The sequence below is a fragment of the Lontra canadensis genome, unplaced genomic scaffold, assembly GCF_010015895.1.
Source record: "Lontra canadensis isolate GAN:19392208 unplaced genomic scaffold, GSC_riverotter_1.0 scaffold61, whole genome shotgun sequence".
In the NCBI taxonomy this organism is placed as follows: Eukaryota; Metazoa; Chordata; class Mammalia; order Carnivora; family Mustelidae; genus Lontra; species Lontra canadensis.
Window position 1 is genome coordinate 770109 of NW_022631055.1, and position 20551 is coordinate 790659.

Consider the following 20551-nt stretch of genomic DNA (forward strand, 5'->3'; position numbering starts at 1 on the left):
ATAAGATGCCGCTTAAATAACACACTACAACAGCCAACACTACAAATGACGGACAATACTGGCTTTTGGCAAGGATGTGGGGCAAATGGGATCTTGCATGTTGTTGGTAGGAATGTAAAATGGTACAGTCACTTTGGGAAACAGTTTGGCATTTCATTTTAAAGTTAAACACATTCTTACCATATAACCCAGCAGCTCCTCTCCTAAGTATTTACCTAAAAGAAAAACATATATTCAAACAAAAATTTCTACATGAACATACATGACAGCTTTATTCATAAACAGTCCAAATATTTATCAGCAAGTAAACAGATAAACAAGTCAGGGGCTATCCATACATTGGAATACTACTCAGCAATAAAAAGGAATGAACTTCCAATGCACCCAACAACAAGGATGCATCTCAGAACCATGCTAAGTGAGGGAAGCAAGACATGAAAGAGTACCTACTCTAGGATCCATCTATATGAATTTCTGCTGCGAAAAAAAACTGCAGGAGGCTATCATAATAATCCAGGTGGAACACACTGGTTGCTCAGACCAGGGTGTTAACAAAAGAAGTGATGAAGAATGGTCTGATTCTGGAAATATTTTGAAGGTGGAGCCAAGAGAATTTTCTGAAGGATTGAATGTAAGGTGTGTGAGAAAAAAAGAAATCAAGGGTGACTCATGATCTTGGAGCTGAACAAATTAGAAAGATGAAATTCCTATTAATCAAGATGGTGAAGCAGCTAGATAGAGTAGGCTGGGAGAGAGGGTGAGACTCAGCAGACCTGCTAAGTTTGAAATGCCCGTTAGGTGTACAGAGGAAGATAACAATGTCAGCAGCTGGATATTCAGGTAAGAAGAGCTCCAGGCTGGAGATAGAAATTTGGGAGTTTCAATCTACTTTTTCTGGGGAGAGGGCCAAAGATAGAATAATAATAAAAAAAAAAAAAAGAACAGAAGAAAATGTGTGGACAGATCTTTTTACTATACAAAGGTGAAGTTCCTCTTTTTTTTTTTTTTAAGTTTGGAGGCCATTAATGACTGGGAAAACAAACTTATTTGAATTTTGGTAGTAAAAATCTTCAATACCATTAGCAAAATCCCACATACTTATGTAAGGTTCAGGGCCATTAAGCTCCTTTGATCTTGCTCAATATTGTGTGGCTTGCAACCAATCTGGCAAGGTCTAGACAACCCACTGCATACCCCAGAGATAAGGAGAGAAGCCTCCACCCAACAGCCTCTGCCTCCTACACCGTCTACCATCTTCTCCGTGGTGGCCAGCAGAAAAGGGGAAGGAGCTGACCCTCTCTCTCCCACCCTCTGTTTCCTGCTGGGGGTCAAAGTCCTCAGTACCTTCAGTTGGCACATCGTCTCATTCATGAAGTTGTATTTGGCTGTTTGCTTCTTAGAAGACATGACTGCCTTGGAAGCAAACTATTAATCTGACCATAGAGTTGGAGCCTTCAGAGATAACAGCAATCTGTGTGGTATGATTTGAAGAAGCCAGAAAAAAAATTTTTTTTTTTGCTCTCCAGATTCCCGAAATTCCACCATTAGTATGAAGGGTGAAAATGAAATGTCCAACTTTGAATGACCAGAACTGGGGACTCTCGCAAGTGAACCAGTGGAGAGAAGAGAAGCAGTAGGTAAAGAAAAAGGGCCCATACACAGGGGAGGTTTGCAAGACCAAAACCAAATCTGACTTCACAATTTTGTTAGCATGAGCTATATGTGGTCCATTGCCAACCCTGTCACATAGTAGGTCATAAATACTTGTTGAATGAACGGATTCTCTTTTTTCTACATTTGAGGAAGCAGACCCTCTCCCACGCAAAAATAAAATAAATAAATAAACAAATAATCTGAAAGAAAGGGCAACAACAACCAGTCCAATGAATGGGGTTAGTTAATTAATAGGATTCACTTATGGGGGGAAAAAAATGTTTAACCAGTTTCTCAGGACCCTGAGCAGCTCTCTGGGAGAGATGTTTTTCCTCTACCGGGCATGAGATATTGTCGGGAAGGCTGGAGCATCACCAAGGCTGATTCAAACCCAAGACCTTACATGCCAAGCATGCCATCTTCGGCCTGGGGTTCCAGAGTGTCTGGGAACTGGGGTGAACGGCTGGCAGAGGAGGGCAGGCGCCAAGGCGGAGAGGGCACTTGGGGGCGGGGGGGGGGGCGCGGACCCGGCTGCTCAGAGCGCTCTCCCGCCCGGCCTGCGGCGCCCGGCTCAGCCCTTGCGCCTCCCTCAGCTCTCTCCTCCGCCCCCCTTCGCCCTCCCCCTTTCCCTCCCTTACTCCTCCTCCTCCTCCTGCCGCCGCGGCCGCTGCCAGACCTCGCCAGTTCAGACCCACCGGGCTGCCCTCCCCTGCCTCTCTCCCCTTGCTGCCCAGGCCCGGAGAGCAGCGCGGCCGCGCAGGTAGGAGCCCCTGGCGCCCCCAGTGCCCGCCGGGCCGCGCGCAGGGAAGTAAGTGGGGTAACCTCAAGGGTGCAGGGTACCCGAGAACTGCCCCCGGACTGTGCAAGATCTCTCAGGCAGAGAGGGAGGTGGAGGTGTGCGGTCTCGGAATGCGATCTGTCAGCATGTGCGAGTACCGGGGTGACATCTGTTTGGATGGGCAAGTGCGTGCGCGCCCACAATCAGACGACTGGGCTGTGCCCATAAACGAAGTTTTGAAAGTTTCAGGGGGCTAATGTACGAGATTTAAGCCGCACCTGGATTCCACAGGAGCTGGTGAAAAGCGGGAGCGCAGAGCAGCTCCCGGGGCTGCAGCCTGTTAACTTAGGAGAGGGAACCTCACCTCCCCTGGGGCGCCAGGTCGGCCGCCGGGAAACTAGTACGCGGCTGCGGTGTGATCCCCGGGTTCTGGCTCTAGGCAGCCGGATCCTGAAGGTAGCGTGCCGGGTACCAAGGGACTGATAAGGCACCGAGAATCGGACGCTTGGGGCTGCTCCTCCGCACGACCTGGGGCTTTCACACGAAACTGCGCGAAGAGAATGGCACGGAAATGCCACTTTGAGGGTTTGTTCGGGGGATAGGAGAAGGAACTCTGAAGGGCAGGTATTCTACTAGGAGAGGAGATAGCTCTTTGAGTTTTGTTTTGGTGTTTTGCTTTAAAAAAAAAAGTTTGAGGCCAAGGTCATTTGTATTAGTTCACAGGTATTTCTGCTAAGCTGTGCAAGGAACTTCACTAGTTTGAGGTGAGCATATAGGCAAAGCCTGAATGTTCAAGGAATATGAGATTTGCTGCCCCACCTCCTCTCTCTCTCCCTCTCTGTATGTGTGTGTGTCTGTCTCTCTCTCATACACACACACACACACACACACACACACACATAAATAAATGCACCATCTCCTTTGAAATTAATTACCCTCTATTCTTCCCTTCCACACCCTTTCTGGAGCCTGTTGTGTAGGAACCGTAGAAACTCCTCGCTGAATATCCTTTGTATATGTTCAGCGCAGCTGGATGGAGTAAAGTGAAATGTAACTCTGCAGCCGTTTTACAGTCTTTGGTGCCTCCTTTGGCCCAGGCAAGGTTGAGGTGGGGGAGGGGAATGAGAAAGGAGATTGGAAATCGGGTATGATGGAACCTCAGCCTCTCCCTCCTGCCCTTCCTTGCTTACTACTGCACAGCTAAAGTTTTGTTATTTCCCCTGCAGCAGATACTAAGCATCAGTTTGTCCTGTGTTTTCTTTGAGATTCACGATGTTGAAAGCCCTTTTCCTAACTATGCTGACTCTGGCGCTGGTCAAGTCACAGGACACCGAAGAAACCATCACGTACACGGTAAGGGGTGATGGAATTTGAGATAAGTGCGGTTCAGCGGGATTCGGTGACACAAGGGTGACTTTATCCACTCCTGCCAGTGTATGTGGTCTGCAGGCTGTGGAGGGTAATAAATTAAAGAATGCTTTAGTGTGGTTCACATTTAAGATTTGTTTAAATCACCCGTGGTCCCTCCAAAATTTCATTTAGATCACCAATTGAGATAGGGACCAAAATGTAATGATTTCTGCAAGACTGAAAAAGGAGACCCTTTTAAAACAAAAACCAAAGTAAGCTACATGTTTCTAACACATCCAATAAATCAATGAGGGTAAGGAATTGGAAAGCCTGGATTCCTATATACATGCAGATAAAACCAGAACTTGCAGAGTAAGACAAGTCTAATAAAAACAAACGTCACAAAAGCACATACCTCATTTGTATATATGACTTATGTTCTCATGTAAATGGCCCCTATTGGATTTATAAAGACTATATATCCATTTATAGTATAACTGATAATTCATATAAATGCCTTTCAGGTAGAATTTATGTGCAAGGATGCATATTGGCTAAAGTGGTCTTAAAATGCATTGTGTGAAATTTGGTTTTCCATTTTCTAATTAATTGCATCTGATTATTTCCAAGTAATATTTGATTAATTAGTTGATTGCATAGATATTACCAATGTTTAATAAAATATCGAAAATATCATCTATCAGGAATGGATGTAGTGAGAACAGAGGGCAGTACTTACCTCACTTTCAGCGAGTTTGTTTACACCTCTGTTTTCTCTTTTCTTTTTTTGTTTGTTTGTTTTTGTTTGGTGTCTTCTAGTCTTTAACCAGTGTCATAAGGCAAGTGACATTTGTCCTGGATCACAATATGAAAAACATATTTTTCTACTTGCTCCCAATTTAAAATGAAGTAATCCTACTCAAAAGAATGTGAAAAATTTTTGAAAATAAAACTCCTAAAAGTGAGCTAATGTCAATTACTGATAATAAACATTATCTCACTTTTTGGTATCCTATTATCCCCGAAATGTTAGTATTCATCTGGAAAATGTTCTTTGTTGTTGTTCAGATCAACTATAAATCAAGTAGGGTTTCACATAAATATTTTGTTAACTTAATGATAAATGTAGTTGCTTCCTCTGCTGAAGATAAATAAAGCACAAGAAATGAGTATGTGTGCTGTTTATCTTCAAATGAGAATGTTTTGTTATTCAGGCTAAACTTACTACTTTCTTAAGGAGCTAAAGTTAAATTAACTACCCATTTTTATATTCATCCAATAAAATATTTTATTGCTTTTACAGTTGCTTGTCTTATACCCCCTTCTCTTTGGTTCATCAACTAAATCACAATGATCTTTAGCAGAGAAAGTTCCCTCTGGATTAAACACTAGAGTTTTAGACCACTAACTAGGGTTCATTATTATTATAGCAGATTTTCCAGATATGACATCCTTTTTGTTCTAAAATTAGGTCTATTGTCTCTTGAACTGTGTATGCCTAAAAATTTATGGTTAAAGAATAAAATATAACTACTCTGTGAGTACCCCGTTGTGGGGATACTGTCTCCTTTCATTTCCATAGCAAAGGTTGAGGGAAGTGGTATCACCTTCCTTTCACCAATAGCAGAACTGAAGATCAGAGAGAGTATCTAACTTGCTGAAGGCTACACAGCCAGCAAGTGGTCTAGTCAGTCTAGGCTTGTTTAATAGCAGATCCATATTAAATGTACTGGAACTAAATACCTATCACAATCTGCATGCCCTCTCTAGCTAGCAAATAGATTATTCAGTGTACTGTCATTGTGCCTGACTTGAAAGGTACTTTTTGGAAAATTGAGCTCATATTCACAAGACAGTGTCATATCCCCCTTCCATTTTAAAGTTAGGGTTCATTCAGCCATTTACTTGGCAAGTAGCTACCATGTGCATAAGCAGTTCTTACACCAGCAAAAGAACTTAAGTTTATTTGTTTACTAAGAAAATCTAGACCTTTACCTCATAGAATTTACACTGGGAAAATACTGTTGAACTACAAAGTTCCTAAGCAAGTACACATGTTATAATTGTATCAATTATATAAATGCTAAAGAGATAGAAAAAGCAAGGAAGTAATTAATGTCAGCACTGGCATATTGGAAGAGGTCAAGTTCTGTGCTGAATCTTGAAAGAAGTAATGACGTCAGATTAATCTAGAACGGCTGAAGAGGCATCGGAATCAGAGAAAGTGACATGATCAAAGTCTAGGGGTAAAAACAACCCAAGACAAGTTGAGGAGATGACAGGTTTAGGTGGGCTGGTGCTGGGTGGTGAGGGGAAACTGGAGATGGCAGAAATGGGAGGTGAGAGGTCTGCAAGTCAGTGTGAGGTCTTAAATATAGGAGTAATACAATCAAGAGAGCAAGAAAGATTGTCTTGGAGGCTGTGTGCAGCACACAGAGATATGGAGGACAGCCAGACAGCCTTGCCTATTCATGAGGCCAGGAAGGCTTACACACCAACATGGTAGATACAGACATGGACACGAAGTCAGCAGAGTTTAAAGGAAAATAAATGGAAAAGTCAGTGTGCGTGTTACAGTTATAATCCAAGGTCCTAAGAAGGGTGGTGGCGCTCTGGGCAGGTTGGAGAAACTAAAAAGAATTAGCTTTAGAGATAAAGTGAGTATAGTTTTCACCCTGTGAAGTTTCAGATCCCACTAAAATCTTTAAACTGAGCTGTCTCCATTCAGCTATTTACTTGCCGAGAATCTGTTTTGTGCATAAGCAACTCTCAGCGCTATTAAAAGAATTCAAGTGTATTGGTTTGTTCACTCTACTTTTGCTCTATCTTTCCTGAAGCATCTTCCTCAAATCTGCATCTGGTCAAATATTTTCCTGAGCTTAAAAATGCTTCAGAGAAAATAAGTAAATAAATAACATTATTCAGAGGCCTCTTATCACATATAGTAGCGTTTCTCAAGAAATAGCCTATAGGCAACCTGTGTCAGAATCACCTGGGATGCTTGTTAGGAATTCAGATTCCAAGTCTCCTACCCAGACCTGCAGAATCTGATCCTTTGGGTCTGCATTTTAATAAGCACCCTGGGTGACTTAAGCTTGATCATAAAGCTTGAGATTCGCTGACATTCAAGGTAGGAATTGGTTCCTTCTTGTCCCTCTGACTGCATGCCCCCACTCAGACTACTTGCAGCTCTTTCTGTCTTTAACAGTGTTGCATCTTTGCTCTCATGGTCCCTCCTCCTAGAATTCCCACATTTCCCTGGAAAGATCCTGTAAGACCCAATTCACTTGTGACTTCCCCCATTAAGCCTTCTCTTCCACTCTGTCATGCCCACACACAGCCCTGGACAGAGTCCATCACTCTTTCCACATATATGTATGTGTCACAGCACCTGACATCTTGCTCCAACTTGTCTACCTGTCTGTCTGCTCTTCTGATATGTGAGCCACTTGAGGACAAGGACAAGGTCTTCATGATCTTTGCATGCCCAGGGACTAGAACGGTGCCCAGTAGGAGAAGGTACTCAGTAGATGGTTTGTTTAGTGAGTGAACTAGAGAGGACTGATAGGAATTGAAGCTAGGAGGTGGGCCAAGGTGTGAGTGGGAGGCTTGAGACTCAGCTGAACAGGTAAGGAAAGGCAGGTGCTGGAATGCTCTAAGAGAATTGAGAGAGGAGGGGAAGAGTCAAGGGCTAAATAAAGGAACTTGGTTGATTTTTTTTTTTCTTTTTGGTAAAATTTTTAATGTGGAAGAAGGGCAAATAAAGCAAAAAACAGGCATTCAAGGAGATTAGGGAAGATCAGTATTGAGACAGAGAAAAGAATTCTGAGATGGTGATGGGCAACTGTACCAAATACAACACAAGAGTTGAGGCAGCTGGTGATTGAGAAGGGAGCCTGGAAGTGATCCAATGCACAGATTTGTCAAAAGAAAAAAAGAGAGAGAGAGAGAGAGAAGGAAAGAAAGAAGGAAGGAAGGTGGGAAGGAAGGAAAGAAGGAGGGAGAGAAGGAAGGGAGGGAGGGAGAAAATCTAGGGAATGTTAAACTATCCACCTCATGATCTACCTGGGACTCTAGAGTAAGGATTGTTGTCATAGGAATGAAGCTTTTAGAGTGACTTCTTAGGAAGTGGATACACCAATTAACTGTCTCCTGGCCCCATCTTTGATGTTTTCTTCACAGCAATGCACAGATGGATATGAGTGGGATCCTGTAAGACAGCAGTGCAAAGGTGAGCCAACTTCAAAGACTTCCCGTCTGAACATAGCTTTCTGTCTCCATCTCATGTCACTCTTCCTGTCCTCTTTGTACTCTACCAAAAAGGCGTGAGTGTATATTTATTTACATGTTTGGTGTTCCCTCTGAGAAGATTCCTGATTTATTTTATTGCTGACCACAGATATTGATGAATGTGACATTGTCCCAGACGCTTGCAAAGGTGGAATGAAATGTGTCAACCACTACGGAGGATACCTCTGCCTTCCTAAAACAGCCCAGATTATTGTCAATAATGAGCAACCTCAGCAAGAAACACCCGCTGCGGAAGGCGTGGGAGCAGCGGCCAATGCAGCCGCCTCGTCAGGGACAGGCGCTGGGGGCGTGGCAGCCACGGGCATGGCAGCCAGTGGAGTGATGCCCGGGGGCGGCTTCGTGGCCAGCGCTGCCGCAGTTGCAGGGCCGGAAGTGCAGACTGGCCGAAATAACTTTGTCATCCGGCGAAACCCAGCTGACCCTCAGCGCATCCCCTCCAACCCTTCTCACCGGATCCAGTGTGCAACAGGCTACGAACAGAGTGAGCATAACGTGTGCCAAGGTAAGCATGACTTATTATGCTAATGAGAACGTTCTTGTCCAAGTGCACCTCGTGGTGAGGATTAACAGCTCCAGTTTACTGAGAACTTCCCACACGCCATGGTGCTGAGTGCTTTGCCTGAATTATCATTTAATCATCGCAAAAATCCTAAAAGTTGGTTGCTGCCTGTATCGACCTCATTTTACAAATGAGGAAGCCGTGGCTCGGAGAGAGGGGTCATCAGTGGTTCTCAAAGATAGCCGCAACCATCTATAGTCACTTGGGAGCTTTTAAAACCTCCACATCCAAGCCACACCCCAGCCCCATTAAATAACAGTCTCTGGGGATGGGTTCTGGGCCTCCCAATTCTTTTAAAGCTCCCCATGTGGTTCCAAGCCTGCAGCCAAGTTTGGGAATCAGGGGTCACACAGGTGGTGAGAGTAGAACTAGCCTTCAAACCCAGGCAGGCGGAGCCAGAGTCAACAGCTGTCAGAAGGAACAGTCAGGTTATTCATTTGGACTTAGAAATTGTGCATCAAGCTACTCCATAAATGTCCTCCTTTGGGTTCTCAAGTTTTCTTTTCATTGAACTTGCCACTAATTTATTTTTCTCACTGAGGAATAAAGAAATGGGACTTCTGTTTCTCGTTACCTTTGAGGAGTCTCCCCCACTCCACATTTCTATCTTTTTCAGTTCTCATCTGAGCACATTTCTCTTATATCACTTGCACCATGGCACCATCTGCTTGGGTTTTTCTGTTTATTTTCACAAAGAGTACACATCACTGTGTATTCTAGAAACAGCTGTAGACTCATGCTAACAAAATGATAAGAATCTTGGGCTTTGAAGATGTGTAGGTTATTAGTTAACTGGACTGTGCTATGAGATTTTGTTGCCCTTTTCCTACTTAGCCAACCCTTTCAGATCTGCCTGGTCGTGGAGCTCATTACTGACAAGGGCCATAGAAGCCCCAGACTCCTTTTGCACAGCCCTGGGGCTGACAGAGTAGACCTCATTTTATACCACAGGTGCCTGGTACATATTGGCCAACAGAAAGGGTCCAGGAGTTTTTAACCTTCTACCTGTTCTGAGTGAGGAAAAGAAGCATCTTCTATTTCCCTGAGATGCTGCTCTTTATGCACTGGTGTGGAGTTTTATCTACTGTATGAGATAGATTTGAAACGGCTTATAAATGAAGGACACCTATCATACCCTGACTTTTAATATTTTATATTTTGTGTTCAAATTTTTAAGTACCCCACATCAAGAGCTAACCCATGCCGTGATGGTGTCACTTTTCAGAGGGTGCATCATATTAGCATCTGTTTTGTGTTACTGTCATGAGTCAGAATTCCAATAATGATGATGAATGCTTCAGCATCTGCTTGATATTCTGATATTTAATTTAAGGAGTATGTCAAGGAGATAGCCTCATGAGGTTACTTTATGTATATGTGTTTGAGTGAATATTGATAAAAAGTATCTTGAGTTTATTTAAGACAGCAACTTTTAATTGTGTTATTTAAATATCTAGTTGAATTGGAAGGTTTGGTGGTGTTTTTCCTGAAACTGGAAAGTGATACTGAAGTTTTTTTTAAGTATTGACTTTTCTATACTGAATTATTTTTCATGCTCCAGTTATATATTTTAATGGTACTTAGGAGAAAAAAAAAAAAAATGAATGGGTCATTTCCCAAAGTGGCTTATACCTATCATTGGCAAATGTGGTTGAATTCAAGAACAATGCCTAGAACTGAATGAAGAAGTTCTAGGATAGAGTATATTCAAGACTTACAAGATTCACTTGGTTATAGTAGAAACTGCATAATAAAATGTGAATAATGAAAATGAAATCTATTTAATTTTTTTAAAAAGACTTAGACCTTACAAAATTACTTTTCACAGATTAAAATATTTGTAATTCTTAATTCTGTGAGAATTTTTTTCTTTAGTTATAAGCTAAAACTATTAAATACCTTGCTTATAATAGATGCTAAAAACACACTTACTGATTGTGTGCACACAGGGTATTTCTAACCCAACTGTTCTATATAATTCAACCAATTTCTTTAAGACTTGGGATTGGGGTCTGTATCATTGAAAGCAGAGTTAAAAGTTTTTTGGATGACTTAAGGCTTAAGTTGGATTTCTTCCCACCTCACAATTTTGCAAAGTGCCCATAAATGTGGATTTACTTAATTGTTGATAAAAGGGGGTTATTTCATATGATAACAACAGGATAATCTGTCTAGGGAATCTGACTAACATAAGTGGAGTCACACTTGTGCCCGTTTATTATTGAGCTAATCAAACATGCAGTCCAGCTTCTTCTAATTGCCTGCAGATGTATGACATTCTCATTCCAGGCCAGCAGCACAAAATAATGTTTTATAACCAATGTGAAAGTGCGGGGACCTCCGCTTAAAACAATAATGTGCTCCAAGGACCTATATTTCTGACATCATTGTAGAGTTTGAAGAGCCTTCTGTTTTAATAAAGTTCTCCACTCCCTTTTAAATGTTTCATACTATGCCCAGTAATCCAAACACATTTACCATGGTTGCTGGATCAGAATAAATGAATGCCTGCAGATGAGTCATATTTGTATTAAAATTATTTCTTTTTTCCACATATATTTTTCAACAGGTACAGTTTATCATTACATAACCTAAAGCTGAGGAGATTTTTTATGTAATGGCTGAAATCTGTACTGTGCTTTGGTGTTAAAGTCAATTGTACCTTTGAACACGCTTGTGCCAGTTACAGATGGCGCCTAATAATTTAACTACCAGTAGATATTTTAAGTGTATTCTATTTCACAAATATATTGTTAAAAAGTTTATTTATTTATTTTTGGAGAAAGACATAAAGAAAGTGGGCAGAGGGGAGGGCAGAGAGAGAATCAAGCAGGCGCCCCCTGAGCATGGAGCCCCATTCAGGGCTTGATCTCACAACCCTGAGATCACAACCTGAGCTGAAATTAAGAGTCAGATGCTTAAATGACTGAGCCACCCAGGTGCCCCTATTTTATAAATATGTTTTTGACCAGCCTTCTGTGCTTTAACAATCAGTGAAAACATGATTTTTTTTTACTCCTTTTTCATGTATTTGTCCAGAATTTTTCAATGTTGTGCAAAAGCAGGAGGTTTAAAAAGCAACATTACCTCCAAATATCAGTTCACACTGAGGAAGTTTTTTCAGACAATTTTTGCCAACCATGGGTGATACTGGGGGAGCAATTTGCACTGAAAATTTCAAATGACAGGCACCATCCTTGACAGCTATAAAAACTGTCACGAATATCATGACAAAACTACATCACAAAAACTACATGAATATCATTGTACTGTCACATACCTGGAGTCATGGATAAATAAAGTTTTAGAAACTGTTTCTCTATGAGCTATCATCTACATAAAAGCCAACAGATACTCATCTGCTCCAAAAGGGAGATGAATGAATAGGGAATATATTATAACCCATTGATGGGCCACTTAATCTTTCTACAACTTTATTGCCTAGTCTCTGTGTATCTTCCTCAAAGGCAATGGATTTCAAAATCACTAGTTCAAGTTAAGAAAGGATTTTTAAAAGCATATATAACTTTCTAAAAGCCTCACTCTCATAGAAAAATATCATTTGGGAACTGGCAAGTAAGAGAAAGTATTGATTGCTCAATTTAAAGGAATTTGTTTACTTAATTCAACTTTCAAAAAATTAAACATAAGATATTTTGTGTAGCTGATAGTTAAGCCATTACTAAAATTGGTCAGGATTCACAGGTATTATTACTAACTTGCCAAAGAAACTGTAACATCAAAAAATCAACTTGTTACAAATGCCTAATGAAGCTGATTATGGACTCAAGCCAAGTACAGTACCTGGCTTGTATTATATAAAGTATAACTGACAGATGTGAAAACACAACCCAGGGTTTCCAACTGTCTCTGTTTAACCAAGACTGTCCTGGTTCGAAAACTGAAAACCCCGCATTCTGGGAAATGCCTCTGTCCTCAACAACTGGGGTGGTTGATCACCCTAGAGCACCCCAATAATCGAATCTCTTGCACCTCACAGCCAAGAGTGAGAACTTCTCAACGTTAAAGCCATTTTTTTTTTCAGGTTATGGCACTGTTTGTCCAGTGAAACTGTTTTTTTTTTTTTTAATTTGTTTTGAATTTTCAAAAACCAAACTTCACTGATTTTTAAGTACCTGGACAGGGACTTCCCTTGCCGTTGTCCGGATCCCACTTACCGGTTTGTCAATAAGCAGGTTTCCACATTGTTCTAGACTTTGCATGTGCCAAATACCTAGACATTAGCACCTACATACTGAGATACATGTCATGTCATACAATAGGTAGCTCATCTTTCCACATTTCTTCTGGGGGAAAAAATGTACCACACAGCCAAATTAAATATCATGCTTCAACTATAAAATTTTGTTTGTCAAATTGAAAAAAAATTTAGCTGTATTTTAAATGATTTCATTTTTATCACTGTTGTCTGTGATTCAAGAGCAACTAAAAAGCCAAAGAGAAAAAATTGCCTTTTTGTAAAGCTCAAAGGAACAACAAAAAAAATTATGCTCAGGGTTTAAAAAGCTCTGCATTGTTGGGGATCACCTATTATCTTTTGCACATTTCTTTATAAACATAAGGATAACTAAAATACTATTTTGAAAAGGAAAGAAGTTATTATCTATATATATACTTTTAAAAAGAGAAACTTGAACTAACATGTACAGATTCTCAGATGCTAGGGACGTCTTTCTTTGATTGCTTTCATTTGAAACTTATATGATCTCATATACAAAAGAGGACTTATAAATTATAGTGTAATCAAGTGGCTTAACATACCTGGCATTGTCATAACAAAAGAGCTTTCAAACACTATCTTTTTGGGGTTTTTTCTTTTTTTGGATCCTCTACGAATGTCATTAGGGTTTCTCATTGTTTTGGTTAGTTTTGTGAGGAAATGCCCAATTTTTGTTACGTATAATTATACAACCCAGTGAAGAACTCTGATCTCAGAAAATAGGTATTTTGCAAAAGGAAGACTATAATTGAGTAAATTATGATATTAACAGAAACAAATACTTCAAGCAGAAAGGAAAATGGGTATTTAGCCTGCTTACTGCTTTTCATTGCTTTTAGTTGTTAATTGCCTTTCAGTATCTAAAAATTCTCTAAAGCCATGTAAATAAATGGGGGTCGAGGTTGTAGGGATAACTTAATAACTTTTTAAATAAGCTGATGCAGTGCAATAGAAGTGACTGATTTTCTCCTGAAAAATCTAGCAGTTTCATAATTTACTTTTCCAAATTACTATAGTCACTGAATGCCTAGTTAATTTAAGACATTTCTTTTTTTTTATTTTTTTTTTAGATTTTTTTATTTAATTTTTTTAATTTATTTTCACCGTAACAATATTCATTGTTTTTTGCACCACACCCAGTGCTCTATGCAATCCGTGCCCTCTCCAATACCCACCACCTGGTTCCCCCAACCTCCCACCCCCTGCCCCTTCAAATTTAAGACATTTCTAATATAGGCGCCTAGGTGGCTCAGTTGGTTAAGAACTGAAACTTGGTTTCAGTTCAGGCATGATGTCAGGGTCATGAGATCAAGCCCCACTACAGGCTCCAAACTCAGTGGGGAATCTGCTTGACATTCTTTTCTCTCCCTCTCCCTCAGCTCCTCCCCCTTCCTCATGCACATGTACTGTCTCACTCTCCCTCAAATAAATAAATAAATCTTAAAAAAAGAAAGATTTCTAATATACAATTGTGAACAATGTGTATATGTATATGATTAAGGACTCAAGAAGTGTCCTTAAATTTGCTTCATAAAAATTGAATGGCAACTATTTGACGTGAAAGAATGAAAGAGGTCAGTATGATCACACTTCTGCACACAAAGACTATGCCGTAAAACTATCTTCCATAGTGTGTGGTCCCTAGACTGGAAGCATTAGCATCATCCAGTAATTTATTAGAAATGCTAATTCCTGGACCCCATTAGACCTACAAATCAGAGACTCTGGGGGATGATGCTCAACAATCTGTGTTTTAACAATCCTGTGATTTTGATGTGTGTTCAAGTTTGAGAACCAATGCCCCAACTTAATCTTAACTTCCGAAAATTGAATTCAGCTACAAAAATCAGAGGGTAAGGTCATAATACTTTACAAGGGAAAATGTAGTTTCTGTAGTGTAGTGGTTATCATGTTCGCCTCACACATGGGAAAATGTGAAGTAGGAAAAAGAAACCATCAAAAATATATATTCTGTTTCTAGGAGAAAATATTTGTTTTATTTCTCTCACCTTTCTTATTGTCATCACCAGGACTCTGATTCCTAAACATGAGTGATGATGAGTTCTAGTTAGTAGGGTATGATATGTGTAGTCTAGAGTGAAAGGAAGCATCTAAAGAAGAAAACAAGAGACTGTGCATCTCTCTATAAAACCTGCAAATGTGAAATACCATAACAGTCTTGAACTGTCAGTGAAACTCTAAATTCTGCTCTGGCTGTGGTAACGGTTGGTGCTAAGAGATATTTATACCTTCTATAGGCATCCCCCTTATGCTCACAGCACAAACTGGCAAGATGAGTTAATGCTGTCTTGAGGTTTAGTTCATGCAGAGTCACAAATGAGGAGGTTGACTCTGAGTTTGGCCTTAAAGCATCTTTCATTTACCAAAGTGATAGGAGATCCTTCCACTACTGGATGCCCTGCTGACATCTCACTCTACTTAAGAGTGTTCCCATGGTGTCTTCTGTTCTATTTAAACTTGATCAAAGATTTACTTCTCATCAAAGATGAGATCCTTGTTAAAACTAGTCAACACTGGGGTGCCTAGGTGGCTCAGTGGGTTAAGCCTCTGCCTTCAACTCAAGTCATGATCTCAGCGTCCTGGGATAGCGCCCCACATCAGGGAGCCTGCTTCCCCTTCTCTCTCTGCCTGCCTCTCTGCCTACTTGTGATCTCTCTCTCTCTGTCAAATAAATAAATAAAATCTTAAAAAAAAAAAAAAAAAACAGAAAACAACTAGTTAACGCTTAATCTGTGGAATGAATTTCCCTCTCCCTGTAGCAGCAGAAAGAAGCAGATGAGAGTAGGATTGCAAGCCTGGGTAGCTTCAGGAATGTGCACTGGTTGCTGGCTCATTATTTCTTTCTCCAGCAGAAAGTCTCAAACTGTATTCTTTGAAATCAACAAGTTGCCCCTTTTGTAGGGATTGCCTTTACACTTGCTGAATTACTGGTACAATTCTATTCTTTGAAACCAAAGAATAAACAAAATTTGTCCCAAATGTGTTTGATTTTGCACGAATGTACAAATAAGTACTTCACACCACATCTGAAATCCATTAGCAAGCTTCTTTTTCCAGGAGGTATCTGCAAATTGCACACTCAAAAACAAAACTGAGCAAGAAAACTGCTTTCAAATATTGGCAGAAAACTACAGCTGTCATTGCAAGCATTTAGCCACAATTTCAGGCTTGTAGTTTGAACCTAACTGATTTGTAAACATTTAATAAAGATGAAGTGAAGAAATGACATGAAAGGAAGGCTGAGTGGCAAGATATCAGCAGCAGCATGGATAACTTGTTGCTGTCAATTTCATATGCCTACAGATTCAAAGGAGGGAGAGACAGTGAACCAATGTTATATAAATGTGTATTAAATAGACTGAAAAACTTAAGATTTGAGCAAAATCAATTTTTAAACCTTGAACTACTTTTCAAATAATTGTGCATCTGTCCTAGTGAAGGGTAACCAAGAAATACCACGAGTGAAATTGATCAAATAGAACACAAACCCATTCAGCTAATGCTCAACAAACATAATCCAGTTTGAGAACTACTATCTATTGTGGGCACTTTGATAAAATCAAAATAGAAGGAAGGAGTGCTCATTGTTCTTAGAGAATTTGGCATCATCAACACTTCAGTGAACAAAACGCAAAAAAAGAAACCAACAATAGTCCAGCAAAGTAACACACGGGACTTTACAAGAAGTACATAACGAACTGCTAAAAGTGTCACCAGTTTGTAATACAGGTATCCTTCCAATTTACTGAAATCTATATTTGGACAGAAAAAAGAAATGTCCCCAGAAATGTGGTCAAGAACAAAAGTTTGGTTCCTTCCTGGAAAGGTCCATTTTTTAAAAAACATTATTTTATTCATTTATTACTTGACAGAGAGCACGAGCTCAAGCACTAGCAGGGGGAGCTGCTGAGCAGAGAGCCTGATGCAGGGCTCAATCCCAGGACCCCAGGATCATGACCTGAGCTGAAGGCAGGCACTTAACCACTGAGCCACCCAGGCACCCCTAGAATGGACTGTTTAAAAGAGAATGATGAGAGGAAGTTGAGAGGTGTCATGAGGAAATTAAAATCCAAACAGTAGAGGAAGTAACAATCAGTGTAGCCAAGCAGAATAGGTGAGAATCAGCAATGTGTTCCTTCTACCCTGGAATGGTTTCTCAGGACAGTCCCCAGAGACAGTGAGCTGCTGATAGGAAGGCTAATGAGGAAAGGCAAAGCGGTAGGTAGAGGAAAACCTAAACAGAAACACACTTGATGCTGAGCTGCACAGCAAACATCTATGACCAGTTCCATCTTCAGTAGCTCCCTAGCAAAATACTAATATGTTCCTCCAACTCTGTCTAAATATCTTCCTGAACTGTGTCCTGTTTTATTTATTATTGAATAGACACTAAGCAAATGTGGTTTTTTGTGCACGTGTGTGTGTCTAATTGAATAAATGAATGGTTTTTTAGCATCAGAGAGCTCAGGCTTATAGTTTACTCTGAGTTCTAAAACCATCTTTGTAAATGAGCTATTAAGTACCAAATGTATATAAGGTATATTTCCCAACTATATATGTTATCAAATTTCTCATTAATAATTGGGGTCTTAGATACCTTGTTCCCATTTTAAGCTTAAGCAGCTTGAAAGGAGCTATAAAGTCTATTCTTTATACCCTAGATTGTTTTAATAAACGTTGGTGAAAAAACAGGTTTCTATTATCCCTAGAGCAAAACTAGTAATTGGAAATACTAGATTCTTTTTTACTTTCTGAAAAGTCATTTAAATTGTGAATGCCTCTTTGTATCAAATATATAATTCCTCAGAAATCTAATGATGAATAATGAAAATATGGTTGAGGGGAATGTTAGAAAATATATAAATTCTCTGATATTGTGAACAAACTCAAGGCACTTGATAAAGCTCTCTAAAATAAGAAAGATTCAGAGCAATCCATATTGGTCATTTTCCTCAACTACTAGCCAGAAATTACCCTTTTCAAGTCAACTTTGTTCAAATGCTGAAGGGTAGAGTCTAGGAAAATCACTTAGTTGGGTGTAGGTGACTTAAAGAAGTGCATTTCTGTTCCCAAGGTAGGAAGACCTGAATTGCTTGGGAGGTAAGAAGAAAATCGGTGGATCCTAGGGGCCCAGGAAGAAAGAACCCAGTTTACTGAGGGCGCCTTGGGAGCTAATAACTAGCTTATACTTGAACTGTAGATGAAGTAAGAGTGTCAAGTAGGAAATGGAATCAGAGACATCTACAAAAACTGCGTGTATAGCTTTTATGTATGTCCAGGTAAAATAAGAATCATTATGGGAATTGGAACTACCACTGTGCATACTGTTAAATACCAAAAAGTTCCAGCAAATGTAATGAAACAAATTTTGCTCCCTAAACAGCTATGGGTGTTGTAAGGAATCTACCCTACTCCCTTGAGTAGAGGTGTAGAACATGATCCAAAATGGGAAACAACTCACAGAATTCTATTCAGTGTCCTCCCTGGAAACCAGGTCTATCACAATCTGGATTAAAGAAGATTTTTTTTGTTCTATGGTGATTGGTTAGATTTTACTTGTGAAATATTTTGCAGCAGAGTTCTCCTGTCATACATATAGTCACAGATGAGCATGCCATTAAATTCTGGTTGACATTTTTACTATTTGGTAAAAAACAACAAAACAACAACAACAACAAAAAAAAAAACCTTAAATATCTCAGGGTTTTTTTTTCCAAATATTAGTAAAAAATAATTTTTTTACCAAAAATTACCAAATTTTTACTCGGATTTAATTATGAAGAGCAGTATATCTGTATTTCAGAGTTTGCTGTTGAATCCTTCAAACTGTTGTTGAAGAGGCTTCTTAGAGAATTAGTTCAACTCTAATTATTCTCCCAAAATACAGGAGCAGTTGACATACCTGGCATTGTTTAACTTTACTAAACTCACTGATGAATTTTTTTCTAATCACCACATTTCATAATTTGAAGCCTGAAGAGAGAATGTTATATAAGATGGTTTTCTCTCCTTATCCGTGTTTTTTCCTGAGCAGTTTGTGGTATCAGAAAACACCTCATCTAAAAGAGGAAAGGACATTCTAAAAGAAGTTGTTAAAAGACACCTCAGAAATCTGCCTCTGCAGGCTCAAGGCCCTCTTTCTCACCTGGCTTGCATTTACTCCCACCCATGCACATATACTCACACATACACCTACTCAGGTTCATACCCATATACAGGCACGTGCCCAGACATGTATGAGGCAACGTCATTTTTGGTAGGAAGTTAACATGTATTCAAATCAAACCAATCAAAGCTGATAAAGTTTCTAAAATGATTCTGTTACTTTCTCATTATTTCTGTAAAATCAAAATTGGAAACTGCTTTCTAAATTCATGTGTTCACCTACCACAGGGGAACAGGACACCTTGGACAGCTACTGCATTATTTAATCAACAAGTAATTTTGTTAGATGGAGTAGAGGCAGGGTCAACAGAATAAAAGTAAAAGTATTAGGGGTGACCTCTAAGGCCCTGTTGTCTTCATTTCTACAGCACCCTGGTCATTTCCTCACTAATCCTTCTTGGAGATTTACCTGGATTCCATCCTGACCCACCTCTGTATTCTACAATGAGTAACGGAATTTTTAACAAAATAAACTTTTTAGGTAGAACCTCATAGAATGGATTAAAAAATAGCTTATTTGGGTGTGACACTGAATCCCTATGCTCTTTCATTCTTCAGACTTCGGTAAATTATATAGTCAGAAGGTAGCCCAGAATAAAAGTCCACTCAACAAGCAAGGCAGAAAATTCCAGTCATTCATGATTAATTAAACTTCCCAGTAAAAGCTGTGGGTCTTTTTTGTAAAAATAGTTCATGACCTCACATATCAGAAGAACCCTAATCCAGGGAGGTACCCAGAGTGGGGAGGGGGGAATCCTCCCACACAAGCTGGTAAAGTTGCAGGGCTTTGTTCTGAATTTCAGTTGCATGACCTTCCTTCTTCAGTGATTGAAAAATAAATAAATAAATAAGCTAATGATTTAAAAAAAAGAAACTAAATGAAAGAAGGAAACTTAATCATGGTGCAATTTAAGCAGCTAATGATAGTTCTGAAATACCAGGAAAGATTATTTGGTGAACACCTCATTCAAAAAAAAAAAAATGTTAAATAACAAAACCACTGTAAATTAGAGTTCAACTCTAAGTAAACTAAAAAAATCTTCTCATTGATTTTTCAATTTAAGCGGGAAAATGGATTGTGTAAGCATGCCAGAGCCATAGTTTTCAATAAACCAAGCTGTCACAGATGGTTAATACTCCAAATAGACCATCAGAATATTGCTCTATTAGAAGATCTTGGGCTATTTGGTTGCCAGTGTAAAAACCCAGTGACAAACAGTATTAGGGTTCTAATAGAAAGTTTTAAAGAATTGTTGGAAATCTGGTTATAATATCCAAGTCAGGAGTAGGCAGAATTACCCATTACCAAAAGTGTTACAGAGTCATAACATGGTTTTTCTTGGTAAAATACCTGGTTCTTCTTGGTGAAATACAGTTTTTTGTCTCATACTAAGGGAACAGTTTATAGTGACAAGAGAAAATAAGGAAGACCTCAACAAGGAAGATTGCATTAATTATCTGATCAAATATGAGT

At 39.6% G+C, this 20551-nt stretch overlaps 1 protein-coding gene across 3 annotated transcripts in view; it reads left to right on the forward strand.

The window, feature by feature from the left end:
* The first annotated feature begins 2285 nt into the window (after positions 1-2285).
* The window catches only part of EFEMP1 (EGF containing fibulin extracellular matrix protein 1), a 59691-nt gene continuing 41425 nt past the window's right edge, over positions 2286-20551 (forward strand). For 2 of the 3 annotated variants that reach the window (XM_032877729.1, XM_032877727.1), the window contains exons 1-4: positions 2286-2413; positions 3697-3784; positions 7964-8012; positions 8181-8594. In XM_032877729.1, the coding sequence (XP_032733620.1) occupies positions 3704-3784; positions 7964-8012; positions 8181-8594 (544 nt within the window). In that variant the 5' untranslated portion in view covers positions 2286-2413; positions 3697-3703. Of the gene's footprint in view, positions 2414-3147; positions 3196-3696; positions 3785-7963; positions 8013-8180; positions 8595-20551 lie in introns of all 3 variants that reach the window. The other variant, XM_032877728.1, reaches the window with a different exon arrangement.